Below are 27463 nucleotides of genomic sequence, written 5' to 3' on the forward strand. Positions count from 1 at the left end.
ACTAAATTGTGCACCACATTAAACTTATCACAGATTGATCTGGATTAACATGACTTGGCCTTCAGTCAAAAACTCAGCTGAATTCTGTTTGTCTTGCAAGATATTTATCGTCTGGAAACTGTTCAGTGATGTGCAACCAAGAGAATACCTTCCATCAGGCATTTGCCATATTCTGAATGCCTTACTTCCCTGGGCATGGACACATTGAAACTCCAACGTCTGGCAGCTGACTTGGCAGACACCCATAAAATTATTAACCATCTTACAAACAATAACTCTGAGCACCTTTTCAAACTCCACCTGTCTAACACCCGTGGACATGTTTACAAAGTCAGAAAACAGCACAGCTCCCATGAGTTTCGGAAACATTTTTTCACGCTAAGAGTTGCTGAAGTATGGAACAAACTGCCGGCATCAGTTGTTAGTTGTCGAAGCACTGCATCCTTCAAAACTTCCATGCTTCCAGAGATTTGTCACCAGCACACCTTATTTTCTCCCCTCCATACACACACAAGCATGTATCTGACTCATACACCGTTCACTTTCCAGACATTTGTACAATACTGCATATGCTTTATATGCACTTTTGACAAGTCGTGGTGCACCTGAGCACTGTATCCAATAATTTCATTATTATTATTATTATTATTATTTAATGCACCCAAGCAGCTATCCACAATGAATACTGCTTGCATTTAGATCCCTCTGCTGTGAGGATAAATATCTTTTAATATGGATTTACAAAAGAAAATATATGAAGGCACCTGATCTTCACATATGATGCAGATGAGTATATCATTTATAGGAAAAGGCAGTGGTAATCAAGAAAATACTTTACACTAGAAGCCCCTCTGTTACAGGCCATAAGTTTGGTGTCATTGAATCTACCATTCCTTCCATTTACAAAATGATTAGAGTTGATTTATTAATCACTTTTTTTTTACCCAACCCCAACATTGACAGGTGTATTAAAATTAGAAAATAAGAAATAACAACAGAAGTAATTTACCTGGTATCTCCTCATAATGTCCAAGGTCTTTCTCCTTTGAGTCATGTACTCCATCCAAGTGAGAGGATGATGTTGCACTGTGGGCCATACTAGTATTGCCCTTTTCACAACCGAATATCATTGCTCTTTGCTCAATGTAGCCCTAAATCCAAAAGACAGCAACAGAATTAATATTATGACTGAGAAGCAAATGATTTATTTGCTAACCATAAAGCAATTTTTTTAAATACAGAAACTCAAAGGGCCATATATATATGAAGTTGGGTATCCCATAAGTTTTAATGCATGCACCTAATATGTCTTTTATGCCATCAGATGTGGTAGGTAACAGGTTGTTTTTTTCATCATTCGGTGAGGAAACAAAAATGACATCCTTTTCCTGAAATGTTTTTTACAGTATATTTGAGACTTAGTGTCGAAAGAGGAAAAATAAAGAATTTCTTCAAGCCAAAGAATTGGCACTACCATTGGCAGCTGAGTGGATCCCATTGAGGTATCAAAGGACCGGTTTATTCTGGTTTTATACATGGGTGGGGTAGAGAAAGATCAGAATCAATTAAAAGTTTTGTTACACAGCTCCAAATTCCACGAAACCAGTTAAGTGTGCATGAGTGTGTGTGTGTGGTGTGTGTGTGTGTGTGTGTGTGTGTGTGTGTGTGCACGTGTGTGTATGTGTGCGTGTGTGTGTATATATATATATATATATATATATATAAAGAGAGAGAGACAGACAGACACACAGACTGATACATATACATACACACACACACACACATATATATATGGATAGATAGATAGATAGATTATATATGCATACCTATATACACATATACATTATATATATATGTGTGATATATATACAAATTATACACACACACACTTGCATATTTATGTGTGTAAATATGAGCTTATGGATGCATGCAATATGGTAAAAACATACCAATGGTACTGGTCTTTGGCAAGAAGATAATTCCAATAATACTTTTAAAAGGCAGCAAGAATCATACAGGATTTGAATAACTAAACCGTATATGACAAATATAATCTTACTTAGAAATGGATGCATGCGTTCCGTCATATAATAAATTAATAAATAAATAAAACATATGCAAATATATACATACATATATGTACGTACCTACCTCTACATGTATATATACATGCATATATGGGTACAGGACATCAAAAAAATGCCGAACACAATGAGAAACGAAAACGTAAACACAAATGGAATTTTCCTTGTTTTGTATGTCCTGTACTCTATTTTTTCGTTGTTTAAGAAAAGTGTCCATTTCCTTGGTTTTGTGTTTATGTTTTCGTTTCTCATTGTGTTCGACGTTTTTTTGGTGTCCAGTACCCATATATGCGTGTATATATACATGTAGAGGTAGGTATGTACATATATGTATGTATATATGCATATGTTTTATTTATTAATTAATTTATTATATGACAAATATAGTTGATGTTTTATCAAGCAAGGAAGTAGCATGTTCATACTATTTAGCTCATATTTTGTTTAATGTATGAACATGGTTTAAATAGAAGTTTTATTTACATTATTTACATTCGATGGATATTTGTCCTCATCTCTTAAATATAGAACAGAAGTTTTATTTAGTTGTTTTCTTGTCATTGTCGTCTTTCGCTCATTTCAGTAATTTGACTGTGGCCATGCTGGGGCACTGTTTTGAAGGGTTTTACTTGAATGAACCGACCTCTGTACTCCTTTATTTTTGTAATCTGTTACTCATTGTATTGATCGCTTATGCTGAATTGTTAAGTTACAGGAATGTAAACAAACTAACATCGGCTATTGAGTGATAGAAGATGACAAACAATGACACACACACATACACCGATATATATATATATATATATATATATATATATATATATATATATATGCATATATATATACATACATACATACATACATACATATATACATACATACATACATACATACATACATACATATATATATATATATGCATATATATATACATATATATATATATATATATATGTATGTATGTATGTATGTATGTATGTATGTATGTATGTGTATATATATATATATATATACATATATACAACAGACTTCTGTCAGTTTCCATCCAGCAAATTCACTCACAAGGCTTTGGTCAACCAGGGGCTATAGTAAAAGGTGTTTGCTTAAGGTGCCATATAGTAGGACCAAATCCAGAACCATGTGGTTGGGAAGCAAATTTCTTACCACACAACCATGCCCGACCTATAAAATGGTCAATTCTTGAATCGATTTAAGCATCTTTAAGGGCTTTATGTAATTATAACGAATCCAGAATTTAGTCTGATTGTTGTTTTATCAAATTATATGTTGCATGGTGAAATTTAGCAGAGTTGTGTCCCTTGAAAGAGTCATCTACCTTTAAAGGACTTAAGTACGACATGGTATTCACATTGATTTACACCAAACTGCTATACACAAACATCAATTCTGACACTCAGATAGGGACATGCATACACTCATACACATGTGTACATACACAAATAGATGCATGGACATAATGGGCTCTGGGACAGTTCCTGTTTGCTAAATTTCATTGACAAATCATCAGTCAACCCATGGCTACAGTGAGACATGTCAAATTTACAATGCAGTACATAAAATTTGTTACCTAATTCACTTCTTCCATATTAACATATTAAATATTAAATCAACCCCTTTATTTAACAAGTAATTTATTTTATTGACCTCCACAAAGTAATAATACAAAATAAAAGCTAACTTCAGTAGGATTTAAACTCAGAATGCAAAGAGCTATAATTAAATAGCATAGACATATCACCTGAAAATTTAACCCTTTCATTACCAACCCGGCTGAAACCGGCTCTGGCTCTGAGTACAAATGTTTTGTTTACATAAGTTTTGAATTAAAATTTCTCACCAAACCTTAGTTACAATTTATGTTCCTAACACTAGCTTAATGATAACTAAGTTATTTTACTAAATTCGTTGTTATATTTAAAGTAATTGAAAGACACACAGAGTATCTCAAAATAAATACAGTAACGAAAGGGTTAATGATTGTATCAATTCACAGTATTGGTTGAGTTAGCTTTAATGTAATCTCACATCATAAGACAATCACAGGCTCAAGGTTTGCAGCTTTCAAGGGCAATAACTTCAGTTTTAAGGAAATTCTTAGGTGCAATGAAGCAATAAGTTTGTTTTGCAGTGTAACTGAAAATTGAGATCGAGCAAGGTTTTGTTCTTTTGCTTTTCTAATGGGCCCAGATTTATGTAATTTTTATTGGAGATATCAGTAACGACAGAACCATTGAAGGTGACTTTATCACAATCTCCATCATCTTGCTGTCTGCTAGAAAAGCTTGAGAATACATTTAAGAATGCCAGGTGATAAGGCTGATAATGCAGCATTTCTTGAAGGTAGGGCACAAAGTTATTTCCAAATCTTAAGGAATATGTGTGTATGCATGAGTGTATATATAAATGAATACACATACATAAATACACACACATGCATACATACATACATACATACATACATACATACATACAATCATACATATTATTATTATTATCTTTTTTTTTCTTCTTCTTTCAAATTTGCTTCCATTTCTTGCCGAGTATCTTCCCGACTCCTAGGGCAGAGAAACTCGTTATTATTATTATTATTATTATTATTATTATTATTATTATTATTATTATTATCATTGTTATTATTATTATCATCATTATTATCATCATTATTATTATGGTGGTGACAAGCTGGCAGAATCATTAGATATCAGATAAAATGCTTTGTGACATTGTTTTCATCTCTTTACATTTTGGGTTCAAATTCTGCCAGGGTCAACTTTGCCTTTTTATCCTTTTGGGGCCAATAAGAAAAATATATTAGTTGAGCAATGGAGGTCAATGTAATCAACTAATCCTTATCCACTAAGATTGCCGGCCTTCTGCCAATATTTGAAACCATTATTATTACTATTATTATGAGTTTTTCTTCTTTCAATTCTGATTCCATTTCTTGAGTGTCCTTCCAACTCTTGGGACAAAGAAACTCACTGGATTATTATTATTAATATTATTATTATTATTATTATTATATTATTATTATTATTACTATTATTATTACTATTATTATTATTATTATTATTATTATTATTATTATTATTTGCATAAATGATCCCAATCATCTTAATCTATTTTCATTAGTCATAAATAATTTTCTTATACTAGATATAAATAAGAAATTGTATAAAAGATTAGTCCTCAATTCAGAATGCTTGACCTCACAAAGAACGTAACATCATCGTGTTTGAAATCCACTTTTAACACCAATAAAAGTTAAAGTTTAGATACATAGCATTTACATTGCTCCTGTGTTTGTGTGTGTGTGGATTAGATTGTATCATCTAGTCTGAAAAATAACTTCAGGACCTGAAATATTTCAAAACCACTTCATGAAATTTATTACCGAGAAACACCTGATTGAAGAGTTCAGATACTAAGCTGGAAAGGAAGTCTGGCTGCATTTTTGATTTGATCACTTGCAGGGTGCTTTTTCAGTATTTATGGTAAAATAAGCATTAATTTTTACATTCTAATGCCTTTTTTTTCTTTGCAGATTATGTTATATTATTACGGATAAATTCTTATCAATTTTACCCTTTTAAAATTAGTTTATATTAGACTCATATCAGACACTGCAGGTTGTATTAATTCCAAAGATTCTCATTAGCAATGGAAGTACCAAGAAATATTTGTTCTGTCTATGGAAAGGAATCTGTAAGTGTCCAGACATGCCAACGATGGTTTGGCCAGTTTTGCTTGAGAAATTTTTCATTTGCAGATTCTCCTCATCCTGAAAGACGACCAAGTTCTGTCACTAGTGAGCTTCTGACAACTATAACTGAGAGAAATCCAAAGCACACTACATGGGAATTCGCAAAATAGTTAAATTCAAGTTACAATTCAATCATTAAAAAATATCATAAACTAGGAAAAGTACATAAATTTGGTCAGTAAGTCCTTCATCATTTGACTGCTTCATAGCTTCATCAAAGAGTTGCTCTCTGTTCATTTTTGAAGAGTAGACTTGCTACTGAACCTTTACTGGGAAGAATCATTACAAATTAGGAAAAAGTGGGTTCCCTATAATCATATCTAAAGAAAATAACAATGGTTAGCACCCAATAGCAAAGGAGAACCCCTCTCCAAACCAGGACTACATCCGAAAATGGTCATGCTTTGTGTTTGGTAAGATATGAAGGGTGACCTTTATCATGAAGTATTAAGCCGAAATAGGAAAGTTAATGTGGAGAATTAATGTCATCACTTGGAAGCATTGTACAAAAATTTGCAGAGGGAGCTCCCATTGTTGATCTGTCATAAAGGGGTGTTACTCTTAAATGATAATTCAAGACCACATATTACCCATGTCACTTAGAAAAAGATTGCAGCATTAAGTAGTGAAGTTTTACTTTATTCTCTTTACTCTCCTGACTTTGCTTATCTGATTATCATCTTTTCAGATTATCACAATATTATTTTGAGGAGAAATAGTTTATTAATTGGAGAAAGATTTAAAATAATATGGAGTGTTTCTTTGCTGCAAAACCTACAGAAATTTTTGCCTGAAAGGTCAACAATTTACCAAATAGATGAGATTATGTAATTAATAATCGGGGAAAATATTATCTTGATTGAATATGTTGAGACCAAAGAAGCATTTGTTTCTTTCCCATCTTGAAATGTAGCAGGACTTTCTTTTCAACATTATACAAAACAATAAAAGCTGATTTTAGTAAATTCAAAAGGAACTGATTAAGACTGCTTGGTGACAACAAGTGTTGAAATGATGGTCTCTTTAGAATCTGTCTGAAGGGTATGACACCTGGAAAGAGAAACTGGGGATATGCTAACAGTTGGTAGGGAAACCAGATTCGAAAGTGGTCTCAGTAATCAATCATGGACAGTGCTCAATACTTTGGCAGTGAGCAGAAATAGGTGGAGGAGGAAATATGCTCGTAACAATCAGAAATGACAATTCACAGAAAAAAGAAAGAAGACAAAACATGGAGAATTGCTATGTTTCATCATAGCAATTCTCTTGCAACACATAACAGCATGTAAAAGTGGACGTGAAAATTATGTGGACAGAGATGATAATGATGATGATAATGATGATGATGAGGATGACAATGATGGCAACGACGATGATGATGATAATGATGATGATAATGATGATGTTGATGATATTGATAATGATGATGATAATGATGATAATGAGGAGGAGGAGGTAGAGGATGATGACGATGATGATGGCAACGACGATGATGATGACAATGATAATGATAATAATGATGTTGATGATATTGATAATGATGATGAGGAGGAGGAGGAGGTAGAGGATGATGATGACGATGATGGCAACGGCGATGATGATGACAATGATGATGATAATGATGATGATTATGATGATGATGACGACGACGATGACAATGACCATGATGATGATGATGATGATGATTGTGATGATGATGACGACGACGACGACAATGACCATGATGATGATGATGATAAGTTTGTGAAAATGGAAGCGTTGGACTCACCTGTTTGACAGTTGGTAATTTTTTGGCCTTTTTATTTTTTAGTATATCTCTAGAAAACAGCTGACTTTTTGAGCCAACGAGCTGTATATTTCTACTTCTCATTTCCTTCGGATTCCTTGTCACAATAACTGGATTATCAATCTGAGACATTAGATGCCGCATTTCGTTCCGAGATTGATTGGAAAGGTTCTCTACTGCTCTGTAAGAAGCATTCCTCATATTATTGCATCTGACAATGCATAGCGTTAGAGAAACAACTACTGCAATTGACACCACCACTGCGATGGATGTAATGGCTATTACTAAATTAAGATGTATTTTATTATCTGACTGCAATTCAAGATTCGTTAACATTCCAGTAGTTTCATTACTGACGGTTAATGTCAGCGTCATGGTGGTCGTAGCTGATAAAACTGGAATGCCACTGTCTTTTACAAGAAATTGAAGTTCATATGTCCCTATATCATTTTGATAAACTTTACGAGAGAAAGATAATACACCCGAGTGTAGGTTAATTGCAAACAAGTGTTTATTGTTACCTTTAATTATTTCATACGTAAGAAAGGCGTTGACATGACCGTCTCTGTCAGAGGCTCTAATTGTAGTGATATCACTTTTACTCTGTGGGTGATAGTGTACATCTAAGTTAAAGGGATCAACATTTGGAAAGATAAAATATGGGGCGTTATCGTTTTCATCCATGACTTCGACAATGACGTTTGCTGTATTATTCAATGACGGTTTCCCATTGTCTTTGACGAAAACTTGAAATTCATATATTTCTTCTACTTCCCTGTCTAATGTTCTTGTTGTTAGAATTAATCCTTCATTTGTAATTTTAAACGGAAGCACTTTATTATTTTTATATAGCAGAGAATATGTAAGTTGACCCCCAAGCCCTAAATCAGGGTCAGTAGCATTAATAAACCCTACAGGAAAGTTTGCCTCCTCATTTTCATATGTCAAAAATTTGAATACATCTTTTGTAAACTGTGGCTGGACATCATTGACGTCCATTACTTGGATAGAAAATTTACTTTCTGTTGTTAATGGTGGAGACCCATTATCTCTACATGATATTGTTATATTATGAAGGTCTTCAACTTCTCTGTCTACTGAAGTTTTGAGAATTACTTTATATTCCTTTGAACCTAAACTTAAAAGTTGGAATTTACTGTGTTTTAACTCACAGCTCACCTCACCCTTCTTACCACTATCATTGTCGGTGACTTTTATATAAGCAATAAAACTTCCAACTTTGGTACCTTCCGATACCGTAACAGTGTTTTCCGCTAAAGCTGATACAAAATTGACATCTATACTTGGAGCATTGTTTTGTTGGTTGATCACATATACGAGAACCAATGCAATAGAACTTAAAGGTGGACTTCCTCCATCTGCAGCTTCTACAAATAATTTATAAAATAATTTTTGTTCTGATGTTATATTTCTCCGGCGGAAAATTTCCCCACTGGTTTCCTTCAATTCAAAATGTGCCTTCCCGATATCGGATGTTTTTGAACTGAAATGGTATGAGACCTGACTGTTTTTTCCCGCGTCAGAATCAGTTGCACTCACAACAGCAACTGGAATATTTGATGGGTGATCTCTCTTGATAGAAACATTGTAAATATCCCGAGAAAACACAGGTGAATTATCATTTACATCAAGTACAAATATTTGAACATTTAAAATACTTTGTTTGGGTGGGGATCCTCCATCTTTTGCAATGACCTGTACATGGTAAACGTCTTGTACTTCTCTATCTAACGTCTCTTCTAATATTATTCCAAGTTTTGATGTGCCGTCTAGTTTTTCTGATATTGATAATTCAAATGGTAAATTGGGTTCTCTTTTGAGTTGATATGTAATTTGAGAATTTAAAACCCCAACATCATCATCAATAGCATTTGGAATGGACTTTTTAGTCCCACTTCGGTCAGTTTCAGAAAATGTTAGGTTTATTTGCTTGCTATGAAAACGAGGTTGATGATCATTGATGTCCTTTATAATAACTTTAATTTTTAATATGTTCATGAAAATATCTGCTTTTTGTACGGCAACATCTACCATCCTGTAACATTCTGTGTTGTATATACAAAGCGATTCTGCATCGAATGTTTGTCCCGTGTAGAGTTTTCCACTCCTGGTTACATTGAATAGCTGCGATACAGCTGTCCCCTTCTTTGACAATTGACTAAAACTAATCAATCTACGATCTTGTAGAGTGATGCTATCATGCAAGTGTATGTCAGCAGATATATCGCCCAGGAAGCTACCTGCCTCCTGACTTTCATCAACATGATAAATGAGGTCGACACACAGGCAGTAGTGAAAGCAGGTGAGCAATATACAAACTGGTGCCAGAATTGCCCCTCTCATAACTGATAGAGCCAGCTGTTGTAGGGTTCAAACATTGAGCGTTTTCTGAAACGACAAGAAAATTATTTTGTAATTATTGAATATAAATGAAAACTTTCTCTTAAACATGGAATGTTTTAATACAAAACATATTCAAATATTTGAGTCTATAAACATTTACATTCATTTGTTGTACTCAAAAATATGCATATACATGTGCATTAGTATGTGTATTTGTGTGTGCATATGTGTGTATGTGTGTGTGTGTGGGTATCAGAATGTGCATGTATGTATATATGTTTGTATGTATGTGTGTATATGTACACATGATAAATGTATATATATACTGAATCAAACTGTTTTGATCCACACATATAACTTACAATAACTCACTCATATATATATATATATATATATATTTATATATATATGTGTGTGTGTGTGTGGGTATCAGAATGTGCATGTATGTATATATGTTTGTATGTATGTGTGTATATGTACACATGATAAATGTATATATATACTGAATCAAACTGTTTTGATCCACACATATAACTTACAATAACTCACTCATATATATATATATATATATATATATTATATATATATATATGTGTGTGTGTGTGTGTGTGTGGTGTGTGTGGAGCCGCAATGGCCCAGTGGTTAGGGTAGTGGACTCGCGGTTGTAGGATCGCAGTTTCGATTCCCAGACTGGGTGTTGTGAGTGTTTATTGAGCGAAAACATCTAAAAGCTCTACGAAGCTCCAGCTGGGGCTGGTGGTGATCCCTGCTGTACTCTTTCACCACAACTTTCTCTCACTCTTTCTTCTGTTGGCCTGCTCGCTTAACTAGCGGGGTGGCATCATTCGAAGGCTAAAACAATGCAAAGCGCATTGTGACCAGCGATGTGTAGCAACATCTGATAGCCTAGTCTGTCATAGTGATATATATATATATATATATAATGTCATTCATTTCCAATATTCCATATGGAAATGTCATTTTGCTTGGAGACAAATGAGAGTCGGCAACAGGAAGATCATCCTGGTATAGGAAGTTTTGCCTGAATGAATTCCATCGAACCCATGCAGGCACAGAAAAGAGGATGTTAAAATAAGGATGATGATGATATATGCTAAACATGTCTCCATTTCCTCATTGAAGCCTTATTTTTATTTTTACCATATTGTTGAATTTGCTTTAATTACCCAGGATAGAATAGGTTTTTAGATTATGCTGTTCCTTGATAAAGCTAATAATAATGATCAGATTTAATTTTTAAAGGAATATATTTTGTAAATAATTATAACTTAACAAGTGTGCCAAGCCATTATATGGCTGTTTTAAAGTCATAAAGTAAATACATACATACATACATGCATACATACATGCATACATACATACATACATACATACATGCATGCATACATGCATGCATACATACATACATGCATGCATACATGCATGCATACATACATACATACATACATACATACATATATGTGTGTGTGTGTGTGTATAACATGAGGGGAAGAAACTCATTTATCAGAGATAACCTATACAATTAGTAGAAAAATAAATTAGTGGAGTGTAAATTTTTAAAGCAGTAAGGGAACTAACTTGAATAAGTTCAGTTGACAGAAAGTTACATACACCCATATCTATATTAATATATATACACACAAACACACATACAGACATATATGCCAGCATGAAGCATGAATGTTAAATGATGATAATGATTGTATATATATACTAGCAGCATAGCCCGGCGTTGCCCGGGTATGTAAGAGCCCCTAGTAGGCAACGACTAATCCCAATCTAGTCCTTTCCCTCTAGGGAACGAAGGCGCATGTGTAGGTTGCAATGTCTTCTCTTCACTCGAATACTTCTGTGTATATGATGTTCCTAGCTGTCCCTTTGGGCGAAAACATGAAAACATCATTGAGCCTCCCAAGAGAGTTAAAAAGGTCGAGTTGCGTCCCCTAGACAGTCTGTGGTTTGTGTTTAATACACAAATCGGTTTGCTATGTGTGCCACATATGATTTAATTAACCGATTTTTTCCAGTAATAAAGTATCTTATTGGAATAAAAAGGGCCATATAGCTCCTTGGAGCAGACATGATGCTCGCTGTGAATTTAAAAAAAAAATTCCTGCCAATTTGTGAAAGATATTGTCGAAAATATGTCATCTTGAATTTGAACGTGATTTCCCAAAATGGCATGATTTTATCGATTTTTTCTGATGGTAAGGTATTGCATGGAAAACTAACGGCAGAATTAAGTTTCTTAGGGTAACATTAAGCTTCACCATGAGTTTGGTGAAAATCGATTGCAAGTTGCGAAAACTACAACAGAAAATGTGTTGCATATAAAAGCTTAGATTCTGAGTTCAAATTTCACCTAGGTTGACTTTGCCTTTTTTTCCCTTCATGTTGGAAAAAATATGTCCAAGCCCAACACTGGGGTTAATATCATCAATTACCCTCTCCCACAAAGTTTCAGCCCTTTTGCCTATAATAGAAGGAAAAATAAGTAAGGCTTAAATTCAGAAGAGAATTAATGCATTTGAGCTTTGGTGTTGGGGAAGACTTTTACGGATTCCATGGACAGCGAGGCTCACCAATGGAGAAGTTCAAGCAGATCAGGCCGAAAATGTCACTAGAAGCTAGGATCACCAAGTGTAGATTGGCATATTTTGGTCATATTATGCGGAGAAAATCCCTGGAGAAGGACATCATGCTCGGAATGGTCAGTGGCAAGAGAGGAAGAGGACGACCAAGAACCCGCTGGCTTGACACCATCAAGAGTGATACCGGAATGGACATAGCCAATCTGAAAGAAGCGGCCCAGGATAGGACTGACTGGAGGACACTGATCCATCGAGTAACTGAGAGTCGACTTTGACTGAGCGGATATATAGATAGATATATGTGTGTGTATATATGTGTCTGCATGTGCATTTGTGAGAGAAAAGGTACAATATTTGTTGGCTTGATTTTTGCAAAAAAACAATGCTTACCTTACATGTCCACAACTATCCGAGTGAGAAGAATGAAAGCAGGTAAAAAAAAGGAAAAGACAAAAATTAATTAAATTAATAGGCTGTCATATTTGCAGAAATACAAGTGTTAAAGCATATAAACAAATAATAATAACACATAACGTGAGTTCATGGCTGTTTCCTGCACCAGCTTCACATATCAGCCCCAGCCCATCCAAAGAACCTTGGATTGCAGAACGACCTGCTGTGCTTACCTTGGATCATAGGGCGACCTGCTGTGCTTGAGGAGACCTATTGAGTCAAGTACATCAACATCAAAATAAAAATCAAATGGAAATTGTAGTTGTGATATCTGTGCCGGTGGCTTCCGTGCTGGTGGCATGTAAAAAGCACCGACCAATCGTGGACATTGCCAGCCTCCCCTGGCACCTGTGCCAGTGGCATGTAAAAAGCACCCACTACACTCACGGAGTGGTTGGCGTTAGGAAGGGCATCCAGATGTAGAAACACTGCCAGATCAGACTGGAGCCTGGTGCAGCCTCCTGGCTTGCCAGATCCCTGGTCGAACCGTCCAACCCATGCTAGCATGGAAAACGGACGTTCAATGATGATGATGATGATGATGAATAACACATTTCATCAGTGACTATTCTTTTAAACAGAATCAACAGACATGGTAAAGTTTCAAGCTGAAAAAATGAAACAAGCCAAAGTTTACTAATTCACCATTCAAAAGAGTTACAGCATAAAGGGAGATAACTGAGAAAGACTTCAAAGTTAAAAGATTGTAATACTTCATGTAAAGTAAAGTAAATATAACAAATAATCCAGAATCCTTGTCTGGTACCAGATCAATCCCAAAACCTAATGAGTTCATGCCTGTCATCAGGCCAAACTTCTCTGAAAGTTTCATATGAATCCATCCTGCGGTTCTTGAGATATCAAACACATCTGACAAACGACACCTCCACCTTCACTAAGGCAGAGGTAATAATAATAATAATAATCTATCTAAAGTGAGTGAAATTTCTGAGATAATGATAGTAATAATCCTTGCTTTTATAGAGACAAGGCCTGTTTGTTATTTCTACCTCCTTAAACAACCCTTATTCAGGGACCTTTTGAGTGGGATGTGTTACTCAACCAGAAGAAAATTCTAACTGGGCCCCACCTGCAAGGTCATGTGCTGTTTATCTTGGTACGAGATCACCATGTCGCACACATATGGTTGTGACGTATGTGCCTGGTGTACCCTTATCAGACAGGTAGTCATGATGGGTATACTGGGCTTTGTATATTTTACCCCAGTGTCACTTTGATGGCATGCATTGCTCTCTCACTCAATAATAATAATAATGATAATAATAATCACGGGATCACATGACCGACCAGACCATCAGATGTTGCTACACATCGTTCGCATTGTTTTAGCCTTCGAATGATGCCACTCCGCTGGCTAAGTGAGCGGGCCAACAGAAGAAAGAGTGAGAGAAAGAGTGGTGAAAGAGTACAGCAGGGATCGCCACCACCCCTTGCCGGAACCTCGTGGAGCTTTTAGGTGTTTTCGCTCAATAAACACACACAACGCCCGGTCTGGGAATCGAAACCGCGATCCTACGACTGCGAGTCCGCTGTCCTAACCACTGGGCCATTGCGCCTCCACAATAATAATAATAATAATAATAATAATAATAATAATAATAATAATAATAATAAAAATAATAATAATAGACCTGCTCATTGAAATTGAGAAAATGTGGCATCTCAAGGCGGTAACAATACCAGTGATTGTAGGAGCACTAAGAATGATCAAGAAGGGAACCGAAAATTATATGAGAATGATCCCTGGCTTACCATCCCTGCAAGAAGTGCAAAAGATTGTCTTAACTGGCACATCACACGTATTGAGAAGAGCATTGTCGATGTGAGAACTGTTGCTGCTCATGTATTTTAATTTAACTTTAAAAAAAAATTTTTTTTTAAATGAACGAACTATTGAGTTTAGTTTAATGGCCTACCAATGTATACTATGAGTTTCTTTGCCCTAGGAGTCGGGAAGACACTCAGCAAGAAATGGAAGCAAATTTGAAAGAAAAAGATAATAATAATAATAATAATAATAATATAATAATAATAATAATAATAATAATAATAAATGTTCCAATTGTATTTTGAAGTGGGGTCCCTTAAACTGTGTTGAAAACAGCAATTATTAAAGCTTTCATATCTTTCTTGATGCAGTTCCTATCGAAAATTACAATAAAAACGTCAACTAAGATGGTTGAGAAATATAAATTGCTTTGATGCTCTGTCTGATCTATATCAGTGTCTAAGTTTATTTATTATAAACTGTGTACATTACAGTGTGTCCTTATTGTGTGTGTGTGTGTGTGTGCACATGAACATGTGTGTGTTTGAATGTGTGTGTGTGTGTTTGAATGTGTGTGTGTGTATGTGTGTGTCTGCATGTATGAAGACCCATAGAAGCAGAAATTGCACATGTGTGTATGTGTGTGCATGCATTTGTGCTTGTGTGTCTTCATACATGCACGCGCATGTACACACACACACACATATGTATGGACATAAACATAAACACATATACACATAAACACAACTATATATTGTGTGTATGTGTGTGTGTGTGTCTGTGTATGTGTGTGTGTGTGTGCATGTCTGTGTCTGTGTATGTGTGTGTGTGTGTACATGTCTGTGTCTGTGTATGTGTGCATGTACTGCACATACATATTCATATTGCTGCACACGTGCACGCCACTCCCATGTGAAGTAATTAAATAGAAAGGGTTATTAGTCGAAGCCTCTCAGTGTCTGTCATTTACAGATCAGAATTTATGGAGAGTGGCAAATACAAAAACTAATATGATGGATACCGACTGACTGACTCGGTCAACAGATTCCATTCACAACAAAAACCCTTGGTTAAACACAGTTGTTATGATTCTGTGATATTACAAATACATTTTAAGAGCATCTTTTCCAATGTGTGGCTTGGATATCAGCCACAGCTCTTAGTAGAAGACACTTCATCAGTATATATATATTATATAAGGTATATATATATATATATAGACAGATATATAATCACCGAAAGCCCTAGAATAGTAGTAGTAGTAGTAGTAGTAGTAGTAGTAGTAATATTAATAGCCCTGATGCAGTACTAGACATTGGCTCTCATGACTTCTGATCTTAACTGAATGGAAGTGTTATCATGTACATTGTTTTTGTCTTGGTATAAAAGATGAGCTACAGCAAATATTCTGTTTAATACCACAGATTTGCTTCTCAGTTGTTTGATCTTAACCAGTTGAGCATGTCCCTTTGTGACCGATGATATGTACATATCTGATCATGAGCAGAAGTAGTTGAGGTACATCATAGCCATGTGTTGAGAGGAATTTTGGGGGGTTTGGATAATTCACCTTTAGAAATATGGGTGGTTTGTTCAACTTCCTTAAACAACCCTTATTCAGGGACCTTTTGAGTGGGATGGGAATCTTGACCTGAAGAAAATTGTAACTGGGCCCCATCTGCAAAGTCATGCCCTGTTTATTTTGATATGAGATCACCATGTTGTGCACATATGGTTCTGATGCATGTACCCTTATCAGACGGATAGTCATGATGTGTATATTTTACCCCAGTGCTACTTTGGAAAGGGTGAAAAGAAGAATCAACATTTCAGCTCTGTGTGAGTATATGTGTGTATGTGTGTGCAAGTACAAGGGAAATATATGAATGCTTTGTATGTCTGATTATTATGTACCTTATTTTGTACCTTATTTATATATAAAATACTACAATTAGCCATCATTTTTGACTGCATGGGGCCATCTAGTGATGATAATAATAATGCCCTCTCTGCCAACACTTCTGACATCATCCCCACTTCTTAGCCACTGTCATATCTTGCCGAACAGGTTTATGTCGTTCTTCCAACCTCATTATTTTGTTCTTCCTTATGTTAATCTCCGTGTATCTTCATGGAGTTTTTCTTTGGTTATTCTTTTCCATTCAAATTTCTGGCTAAAATTGTATTACGTTGGAGAGAAAAGTTTCATATTTGCCCCCTACATGTAATGTAAATGTGTGCACATATAATGATATACAAACATACATGTGTGTGTGTATGTGTGTGTGTGTATGCATGTGTGTGTGTATGTGTGTGTGTGTGTACGTGTATGTGTGTGTGTGTGTGTGTGTGTGTGTCTGATAGGCTTCTTCCAGTTTCTGTCTACAAAAATCAACTCTCAAGGCTTTAGTTGGTCCAAGGCTAGTAGAAGACACTTGCTCAATCAAGGTACCGTGCAGTGGGACTGAACCCGGGACCATGTGGTTGGATATATAAACCAAATAAATAAATGTGCCCTTTTAAAGCCTAGCCAGGCTCATGGGCCCAGTTTCCCGGTTTCAATGGCGTATGTGTTCCCCTTATGGACAGGACACCAGTCCATTGCAGTGTTACTCATTTTTGCCAGCTGAGTGGACTGGAGCAACACGAAATGAAGTGTTTTGCTCAAGAACACAACGCATCGCCTGATCCAGGAATCGAAACCACAATCTTACGATCATGATGCTGACACCCTAACCACTAAGCCACGTACCTCCACAGTTGGATATATATGTGTGTGTGTGTGTGTGTGTGTGTGTGTGTGTGTGCATGCACGTGTTTACATGTAGGCTTAACTAAAGTGTGAGTGTGACAGTGTGGTAAAATGTTTGCTTCCTCTACCACATCGTTCCAGGTTCAATTTCACTATGTGACACCTTAAACAAGTGTTTTCTAACATAGCTCGAGGCTGACCAAATCTTTGTGAGTGGATTTTGACGACAGAAATTAAAAGAAGTTGGTTGTGTGGCATGGCTGTGCATGCACAGGTGTGGCTGTCAGGTAAGAAGCTTGCTTCCTAACACCACATGGTTCCGGGTTCAGTCCCACTGCGTGGCACCTTGGGCAAGTGTCTTCTATTATAGCTTTGGGTTGACCAAAGCCTTCTGGGTGGATTTGATAGACAGAAACTGAAAGAAGCCCATCATATATATGTGGATCCGTGGAATAAGCTGCCGGACGAGATAGTGAAGATACCAACGACCACTCGGTTCAAAGTCTCTCTTAACCAGAAATGGCCTGAACTCTTTGCATGAACACCCTCCCTGTACATAACTCCATGTCCCCCTACATGGCCTTGCTTTTTGCTTTTTAAGCCTAAAAATTAACTTAACTTAACTAACTTATGTGTATGATGTGCACGTGTACGTGTGTGTGTGTGTGTGTGTGTGTGTGGTCATGTGTGTATAAAATCAACCATGAATCATAAGTAGTAACCATGGTTGAGGCATTAAAACTTATTTCGACACACATAAATGCACACACGCAATTTCGTGCACGCGCTAACGAGAAACATTACTAACTATTGATTCAAGGGAAGTAACTCTCCTTTCAACCACCTGAGATGATGACAAGACTGGTTAGAATACCAAACTTTGTAAGTACAGTAAGTACTGGTTTTGTTGTTTTACTAAAACTCTTCAGAGCGGTACTACAGTATGAATGTAGTCGAATGACAGAAGTAAGAAACTGATAAAAAATAAGGGATGTCGAGAAAAGAATCTGTCACAGTAATAATGTATTTGAAATAAGGCGGCGAGCTGGCAGAAACGTTAGCACACCGGGCGAAATGCTTAGCGGTATTTCGTCTGCCGTTACGTTGTGAGTTCAAATTCCGCCGAGGTCGACTTTGCCTTTCATCCTTTCGGGGTCGACAAATTAAGTACCAGTTACGCACTGGGGTCAATGTAATCGACTTAATACCTATGTCTGTCCTTGTTTGTCCCCTCTGTGTTTAGCCCCTTGTGGGTAATAAAGAAATAGGTATTTCGTCTGGCGCAACGTTTTGAGTTCAAATTCCGCCGAGGTCGACTTTGCCTTTCATCCTTTTGGGGTCGATAAATTAAGTACCAGTTACGCCCTGGGGTCAATGTAATCGACTTAATACCTATGACTGTTCTTGTTTGTCCCCTCTGTGTTTAGCCCCTTGTGGGTAATAAAGAAATAGGTATTTCGTCTGGCGCAACGTTGTGAGTTCAAATTCCGCCGAGGTCGACTTTGCCTTTCATCCTTTCGGGGTCGATAAATTAAGTACCAGTCACGCACTGGGGTCGATGTAATCGACTTAATACCTATGTCTGTCCTTGTTTGTCCCCTCTGTGTTTAGCCCCTTGTGAGTAATAAAGAAATAGGTATTTCGTCTGGCGCAACGTTGTGAGTTCAAATCCCGCCGAGGTCGATCTTGCCTTTTATCCTTTCGGGGTCAATAAATTAAGTACCAGTACGCACTGGGGTCGATGTAATCGACTTAATACCTATGTCTGTCCTTGTTTGTCCCCCCCCCCTATGTTTAGCTCCTTGCTTTACATATATAGATTTGCTACACACTACTTTCCATCCTTAATAATGAAACTTGGTAGATCCAAAAGTTAAACACACAGACAAATACACACACAGACATACAAGTTGAGTTTTATATATATAGATTTCTCAACGGGGATTTCAGGGGAGAGTTTCAGGGGGTCGCTGGCGATGTATCGTGATGATCAAAAATCTGGCCTGCTAAAATAAAGAAATAGGTCTTTCGCCCGGCGTGCTAACGATCCCTTCTGTTTTAATTTAATCTAAATAAGAACTATAGCAGTTATTGATATCATAGTTATAGGCACAGACATGGGGATTAAGATGTTCATCTTCGCAAGCTTGGTGTACTTATAGATTTATACAACATCGTTGATTCTTGAGCAAAAATGTTTTCAAAAGATAAAACTTGTTTCTGGTTGGTCAATATTACTTTGAGAGGTATTTGATCACAAAACGGACAATAAGCCATCATTGCGCGCACTCACACACACATACACGTGTATGTATATACACGTATATGTGTGTGTGTGTATATACATATACACCCACATATGTATATATATATATATATATGTCTATGTATGCATATATGTATGTATGTATACACACACAGACATACACGTGTATATATGTACACGTATGTGTGTGTGTGTATGTATATATACATATACACCCACATATGTATATATATATACGTCTGTATGTATGCATATATGTATGTATGTATACACACACACACACGCACGCACACACACGTATATATGTATACATATGTGTGTGTGTGTGTATGTATATATGCATATGCACCCACATGTATATATGCATATGTACATCTGTGTGTATGTATGTATGTATATGTATGTATGTACATACACACACATACACACACACACACACACACACACACACACACACACACATGTACTGTGTGTCTATGATGTATGTGTCTACGTTTGTATATTGATGAGGAATGAACTGAAAGCGATTGTGTCGACGTAAATAAATTGTATTTAGAATTAACTGACAGTTATCTCCCTTCACACCAAATTTGCCCAGCCTTTTATCATTTACGTATTATATTAATTTTTGGATTTGGTTTGCAAGATTCTTTATATGAGTTCGTGTGTTGAAGCATATTCTGTTGTGTCTGGGGAAAGTCATTCTCTTTTAGTGCCTTATTATTTAACACACTAAAATAAATAAATAAATAAATAAATAAATGAAATAAAAAAGAAAAGAAAAAAGAAGTGGAAATTTTACCGGTGAGTGTGTTAAATAATAAGGCACTAAAAGAGAATGACTCTCCCCAGACACAACAGAGTATTATATTCAGTTATGCCAATTGAAGTCGATATAGTTACGCAGACCTCTTGAAGGCTGTACTCCAGTACAGCTACAGTCAATTAGTAGATGAAGAATGGAGTAAAAGAAGAGCATATGATATGTGTGTTCTGTAATAGAATAGTAACCCTTTATAAAAGCCAAAATGCAGATGGTACTATTATGTACTATAACGTCCAGTTTTTTTGCACTGGGTTCAATACCTGAATGGATCAAATTTTATCTTTCTTTCTCTGAGGGTCGATAAAATAAAATGCTAGTCAAGTACTAGTGTCAATGTTATCAACTAATCCCTTCCCTTCGAAAAATAATGCCTTTGTGACTAAATCAGAAAAAAATGTCCTATTTCGTAAATTAGTTGTATATGTGTGTCTGTGTGTCTGTGTTTGTTATCCATCCTTCACCACTTGACAACTAGCATTAAATTGTTAGTGCCACTTCAACTTAGCAGTTCAGCAAAAGAGACTGACAAAATAAATACCAGTCCTTTAAAAAATGATGTATAAGTGGCTGTGTGGTAAGTAGCTTGCTTACCAACCACATGGTTCCGGGTTCAGTCCCACTGCGTGGCATCTTGGGCAAGTGTCTTCTACTATAGCCTCGGGCCGACCAAAGCCTTGTGAGTGGATTTGGTAGACGGAAACTGAAAGAAGCCTGTCGTATATATGTGTATATATATATGTGTGTGTATATGTTTGTGTGTCTGTGTTTGTCCCCCCAACATCGCTTGACAACCGATGCTGGTGTGTTTACATCCCCATAACTTAGCGGTTCAGCAAAACAGACCGATAGAATAAGTACTAGGCTTACAAAGAATAAGTCCTGGGATCGAATTCCTCGACTAATATCGGTGCTCCAGCATGGCCACAGTCACATGACTGAAACAAGTAAAAGAGAGTAAAAGAGAGTAAAGAGTTACAAGGGACAATTTGTTCTTTTAAAACCCTTCAAAGCAGTGCTCCAGCAAGGCCAAAGTCCTAAAAATAAAACAAGTAAACGACCAGCAATTAAATCATGACTCATTTCTATTCGTATGTAGTTCTTATTATTGATGTTTCAAACCCAAAATAAACTTTGATTCAGTAAACTTGTGTTCCAAAGTTTTCTAAACATTTAAAAGAACCATATTTAGTGTGGGATCTTTTCCTTTTGAACGGCACTTTTCAGCACAATTTCTAGTTAACTAAACACTTTTAAACTTCGTTTACTGGTAGAATGTGTCAAAATAAAACATATTTTTCTCTTGGCTTTCTTGAGAAAATTGTAATTTGTAAGTTTAACGTAGTTTAATTTTTCGAATTTTAACCTATCCTATGCCCTCTATTTAGCTAAAATCATTTGCTGCGTCTAAAACTGAGACAACATCCTGTCACTAACCCCAACTCTAACCCTAACCCTAAATTTTAGCCTTTAGTTTTTGTTTTCTTAATTGTTATCCTTGAATTAATTTAACAATTAAGAAAAAAAAACCCAAAAAAACCGAAAGGCTAAAATTTAGGGTTAGGGTGAGGATTAGGGTTACTGACAGGATGTTGTCTGTTTTAGATGCAGCAAATGATTTTAGCTAAATAGAGGGCATAGGAGTGGTTAAAATTCGAAAAATGAAACTACGTTAAACTTTCAAATTACAATTTTCTCAAGAAAGCCAAGAGAAAAAAAAATGTTTTATTTTGACACATTCTACCAGTATACGAAGCTTTAAAGTGTTTAGTTAACTAGAAATTGTGTTGAAAAGTGCCGTTCAAAAGGAAAAGATCCTTAGTGTGTTCTCTTTAGTTTAAGATGGTAGAGCTTTATATAAGGGATGTTTAGTTGCTATTTCTATCAGCCTGAGTAATGAAGTCGAAGCAGTATTTGTCAAGTAAATTTGTCTCACCGTTTTTAATTGGTGTATCAATGTCGAGGAAGGTTCTTGCAGAAAAACAGGGATTAATCTCTTACTCTTCTGCATCTGAAACAGAGTAAAAATAATCAGACTTAATTAATATGTTTTATTTTATTATTTTATATTATTACTAGCAGTATCGCCCGGCGTTGCTCGGGTTTGTAAGGGAAATAACTATATAAGCATTTTTAGAGAGTTATAGCCAAAAAATAGCAAAAAAAATGCATAAAAAATGGAAAAAAAATGATGGTAAATTTTTTAAAAATCGTTGACTCATCGTAGACATTTTTAGAGAGTTACTTCCCTTATATAATAGCGAAAAAATGCATTAAAATGGAAAAAAATGATGGTAAATTTTTTTTTAAATCGTAGACTCATCGTAAAGGGTAAAGACCCCCTTCGGTCATGAATGACCATGGGATTGCACCTAGAAAGTTACCCTCCTAGACACAAGTCCAGGCAAGGTTGTTTATGGAAGACCAGCAGTCGCCCATGCATACCAGCCTCCCCTCTCCACGCCACCAGTGTTATCCAAGTGAAAGACAAAGGTCGATACAGCTTGGCACCAGTGACGTCGCAACTCATTTCTGCAGCTGAGTGAACTGGAGCAACGTGAAATAAAGTGCCTTGCTCGAGAACATAACACGCAGCCCGGTCCATCGTAGACGCGCACTAATACCCAGAAGGGCTCGATATGAATCACGACTATAAGATACCCGGTTTTGGTTAAACTGCACCGCAAAATGCGGGAGTAGTTAGGAATCTAAATCGTAGGAGACAGACACACAACCTCTCTTTTATATATAAAGATGTACTCTCACAAACACACATGCATCAGTATATATATTCATATGTATAATAATAAAGAGTAAAATTAATTAATCAAGTAATAATTAATAATTTTACCAAGTACTTCGGTATGTCAAACAAACCATTATCAGAAACTTTATACAAGAATTCTATAATTATAAGCATAATTATAATTAGGGTTCAACAAAAATTGCTTCACCATATACCGGAATTTCTAAGGTTTTCAACTCATGATTGTAAGGTCATGAGTTCAATTCCTAGTGAGACAAAACATCTTATGGTAGTGGAATATTATTTAACTGCTATTTCTAAATTTCACGCGTTAGTGTGTCGTTGCGTTTCTTGAAACTTTTGTGTAATGACAATGTTGCTTCAACAAACCCTTGCACACCCGCACAAAAATTACTACTAAATGTCCTGTCTGACTTGATAGTCTCCCCTTATACATAGCCACTTTATGTATACTACTAGCAGAGATACCTGGCGTTGCCCGGTTACATTCAATTGAAGAATTAGATTTTTCTGTTATATATATATGGATCACACACACACACACAAATATATGTATATTAATATCACATGATCACATAACCGACCAGACCATCAGACGTTGTTACACATCGCTGGTCACAATGCGTTCGCATTGTTTTAGCCTTCGAATGATGCCACCCCGCTGGCTAAGCGAGCAGGCCAACAGAAGAAAGAGTGGTAGAAAGTGTGGTGAAAGAGTACAGCAGGGATCACCACCCCCTGCCGGAGCCTCGTGGAGCTTTTAGGTGTTTTTGCTCAATAAACATTCACAACGCCCGGTCTGGGAATCGAAACCGCGAGTCCGACGCCCTAACCACTGGGCTATTGCGCCTCCACGTATATTAATATAAATACATAAAAGTACATGAAGTTTGTTAAAAAAAAAGGGGATCATGTATATACCTCCTGGCTGTTGAGATTATAACACCTCGTTGTAAACAATGTTCCTTGTTTTCCTTGTGGAGCATATACAAAAAGGTTTCTCTTGGTTCCTACTCTTGAGCAGCCAACATACAGTTGCCCATGCGAGGAGCAGGGCTCTTCCAAGAGAAGACCAGCTACAGAGAGGGTTGACCCTGAGATTTGTTAATGGACATGGCAAAGCTGACACGAAGGGGGAATTGCAGTCTTCTGAATGTAAATGGAATTTCTGCTCCTGATGGAGTAAGAGGAATTCTTGGAATAAAAACGTCATCACTTTTTCCACATCCAGAAAGAATGATCGCCTCGATAATGTGTGACATCATTTTCTTTATCACCAGTCGTGTTCCATTGCAAAATCTTGGTGGTTCCAGATTGCGGGTTAGCATTACAGGAGTTCCAAATTTAAGTGCTAATATGTGTGGAGGTAGGATAGTTCACAACTTCATTTATATCTGGAATTGTATCAACAGACATGTAAGTGTGTATAGTGCCGGGAAGAGAATGCATTAGCTGTTGATTAATTTTGTTAACAGCGACGTTTTTTGGAGCTAATATTGCTCTTTCACGCAGCCAATTGTGATTTTGGTAGTTTTGTGTGAAGTTGGGAAAGACTTTGTTTTTGAGGTCATCTACAGAATTAACAACAAAGGAAAATGACCACACTTCCATTTGTCCTGCAGCATCGAGAGGCATCTTGCCTTCACCAAGTGTCAAAATGTCCTGTGCAGATTTTGTGGACATTTTGTCGCCATGTAGCTGAGCTCTCATGTTAGAATTTTATACGAATTGCAAATACACACACACATATAATAAGGGTGAAAAATTGAACATTAATTTGATTAATATGAATTGAAAACCAGTGGTGTAGCATATAAGACCATAGCAGATCTTCTTCTAGCAAAATGGATGACCATTGTTAATGGTTCATCCCTGTTATATAATACTTTCACTTTCATAGTTTCAGTATTAAAGTGAAAGTGTCTGCATTACAATAGAGAGATGTTTTTGTTTCACTTTTAACACCTAATACTGAAATAGTGGAAAAGATATGATATTGCTGTGGGGTCACCCTAGGCAAAAATTTTTTTTGTTTTTGCTGATGACACTCCCCGTACCTTAAGTAAGGCATGTGTAAAATTTGAATGAAATTGGTTCTGTAGTTGTCAAGTTTTAGGGAAACACACAAACAGACAGATAGACGCACATTCTCAGTTTTATATATATAAAGATTGATACATGACGTCACTTAGCCCAGTCTCCTTAGTGTTTACAGCTACTCTCACTTGCACACCCACACAGCTAATACTTTTAACTAACCCGAGTCTGCCTCGATTATCTCCCCTTATATATAGTAATCTTACACTGTCATCTGCGAAATTTATTTTCTTCTCATTTATGTCTCATCAAAGAGATCCACTTATAAAAGATATAATTACAGCTGCAAGGTGAAATTAATTGAGTTGAAAGGTAAAATCTCTTTACTCTTTTTACTCTCTCTTTTACTTGTTTCAGTCATTTGACTGCGGCCATGCTGGAGCACCGCCTTTAGTCGAGCAAATCGACCCCCCAAGACTTATTCTTTGTAAGCCCAGTACTTACTCTATCGGTCTCTTTTGCCGAACCACTAGGTGACGGGGACGTAAACACACCAGCATCGGTTGTCAAGCAATGCTAGGGGGACAAACACAGACACACAAACACATACACACACACTTATATATATATACATATATACGATGGGCTTCTTTCAGTTTCCGTCTACCAAATCCACTCACAAGGCATTGGTCGGCCCGGGACTATAGCAGAAGACACTTGCTCAAGGTTCCACGCAGTGGGACTGAACCCAGAACCATGTGGTTGGTTAGCAAGCTACTTACCACACAGCCACTCCTGCGCCTATGAACAAAATCACGTAAGTGTTATCTAATTCAAGGTTTGATTGATTTCATGCAGCCTCCAATTAAAGGCATTTCAACTGTGACCATCCCAAATTATAATGAACCATACTGTTTTCAAGACCAAATTATCAAATGTTACCGGATCTTTTCGGTTTGAACGGCAGTTTTTTTTAAATAATTTCCACGTAACTAAACACTTTTAAACTTCGTATACTGGTAGTATGTGTTTATAAAACATCTTTTTCTCTTGGCTTTATTGAGAAAATTCTATAGCTTGTAAGATATTTGTTGGTTTTTTATTTTCTTCAATTTCTGCAATTTCAACCAATCAATGACGTCTATTGAGGTAAAGAAAAAAACATTCTGTGCCGTATGAATATGTCCCTCGTTTAAGAAACAGATTGGGTTTATTTACATTTGTGAAGAAAAAAAGATACCCTTCCCCCCACCCCTAACCCTAACCCTAAAACAGATTGAAATGCAATAGATCGATACTAGGGTCATAATTATGGGTGACAATTTCATATGACACCGCTAGAAAAAAACTGCCATTCAAACCGGAAAAATCTATGTTACCTTCAATCCTATGTACGCTGTTTATATTAGTCGGGACTGGTGTCCTCATCTTGTTGCTTTCACTGTGTTTTGGCTATTGAATGCTCCATGCAGTGCAGTCACCTAAATGTTTTGTGTTTATTATAAAGCAAGGCACTTAAGTGAACCACACAAAAAAAAAAAAATCAACTGGAGCAAGAAAAAATAATGTCACATAATGCAATGAGTGAAACGAGAACAGTGTATCCCATGAATCATGGAAAGGGTTAGGTTTAAAATTCTAACCAAGTCCAACACAAGACACCTGAAGAAGGCTGGAGTATGCAACAGCCAAAATGTAGTGTGAGGAATAATCAAGGTGAGGACACCATCCAGCTAATATATAAAGATTATATATATAATATGAATTCCTCTTCTCAGAAATATAGAATTACTTTACTCTTTTACTTGTTTCAGTCATTTGACTGCTGCCATGCTGGAGCACCGCCTTTAATCGAGCAACTTGACCCCGGGACTTATTCTTTTGTAAGCCCAGTACTTATTCTATCGGTCTTTTTTGCCGAACCGCTAAGTGACGGGGACGTAAAC

General features: G+C 36.4%; 1 protein-coding gene across 1 annotated transcript in view; it reads right to left on the minus strand.

The window, feature by feature from the left end:
* LOC115218978 (protocadherin beta-2) overlaps positions 1-27463 on the minus strand; it is a 305255-nt gene that overhangs the window by 27080 nt on the left and 250712 nt on the right. The window contains exons 4-7 of the mRNA XM_029789018.2: positions 22650-22724; positions 13021-13035; positions 7637-10063; positions 1010-1151 (exon numbers count right to left, since the gene is read on the minus strand). Coding sequence (XP_029644878.1) covers positions 1010-1151; positions 7637-10018 — 2524 coding nt within the window. The 5' untranslated portion in view covers positions 10019-10063; positions 13021-13035; positions 22650-22724. The remainder of the gene's footprint in view (positions 1-1009; positions 1152-7636; positions 10064-13020; positions 13036-22649; positions 22725-27463) is intronic.

The sequence above is a fragment of the Octopus sinensis genome, linkage group LG14 (genome assembly GCF_006345805.1).
Source record: "Octopus sinensis linkage group LG14, ASM634580v1, whole genome shotgun sequence".
NCBI classification, from domain to species: Eukaryota; Metazoa; Mollusca; class Cephalopoda; order Octopoda; family Octopodidae; genus Octopus; species Octopus sinensis.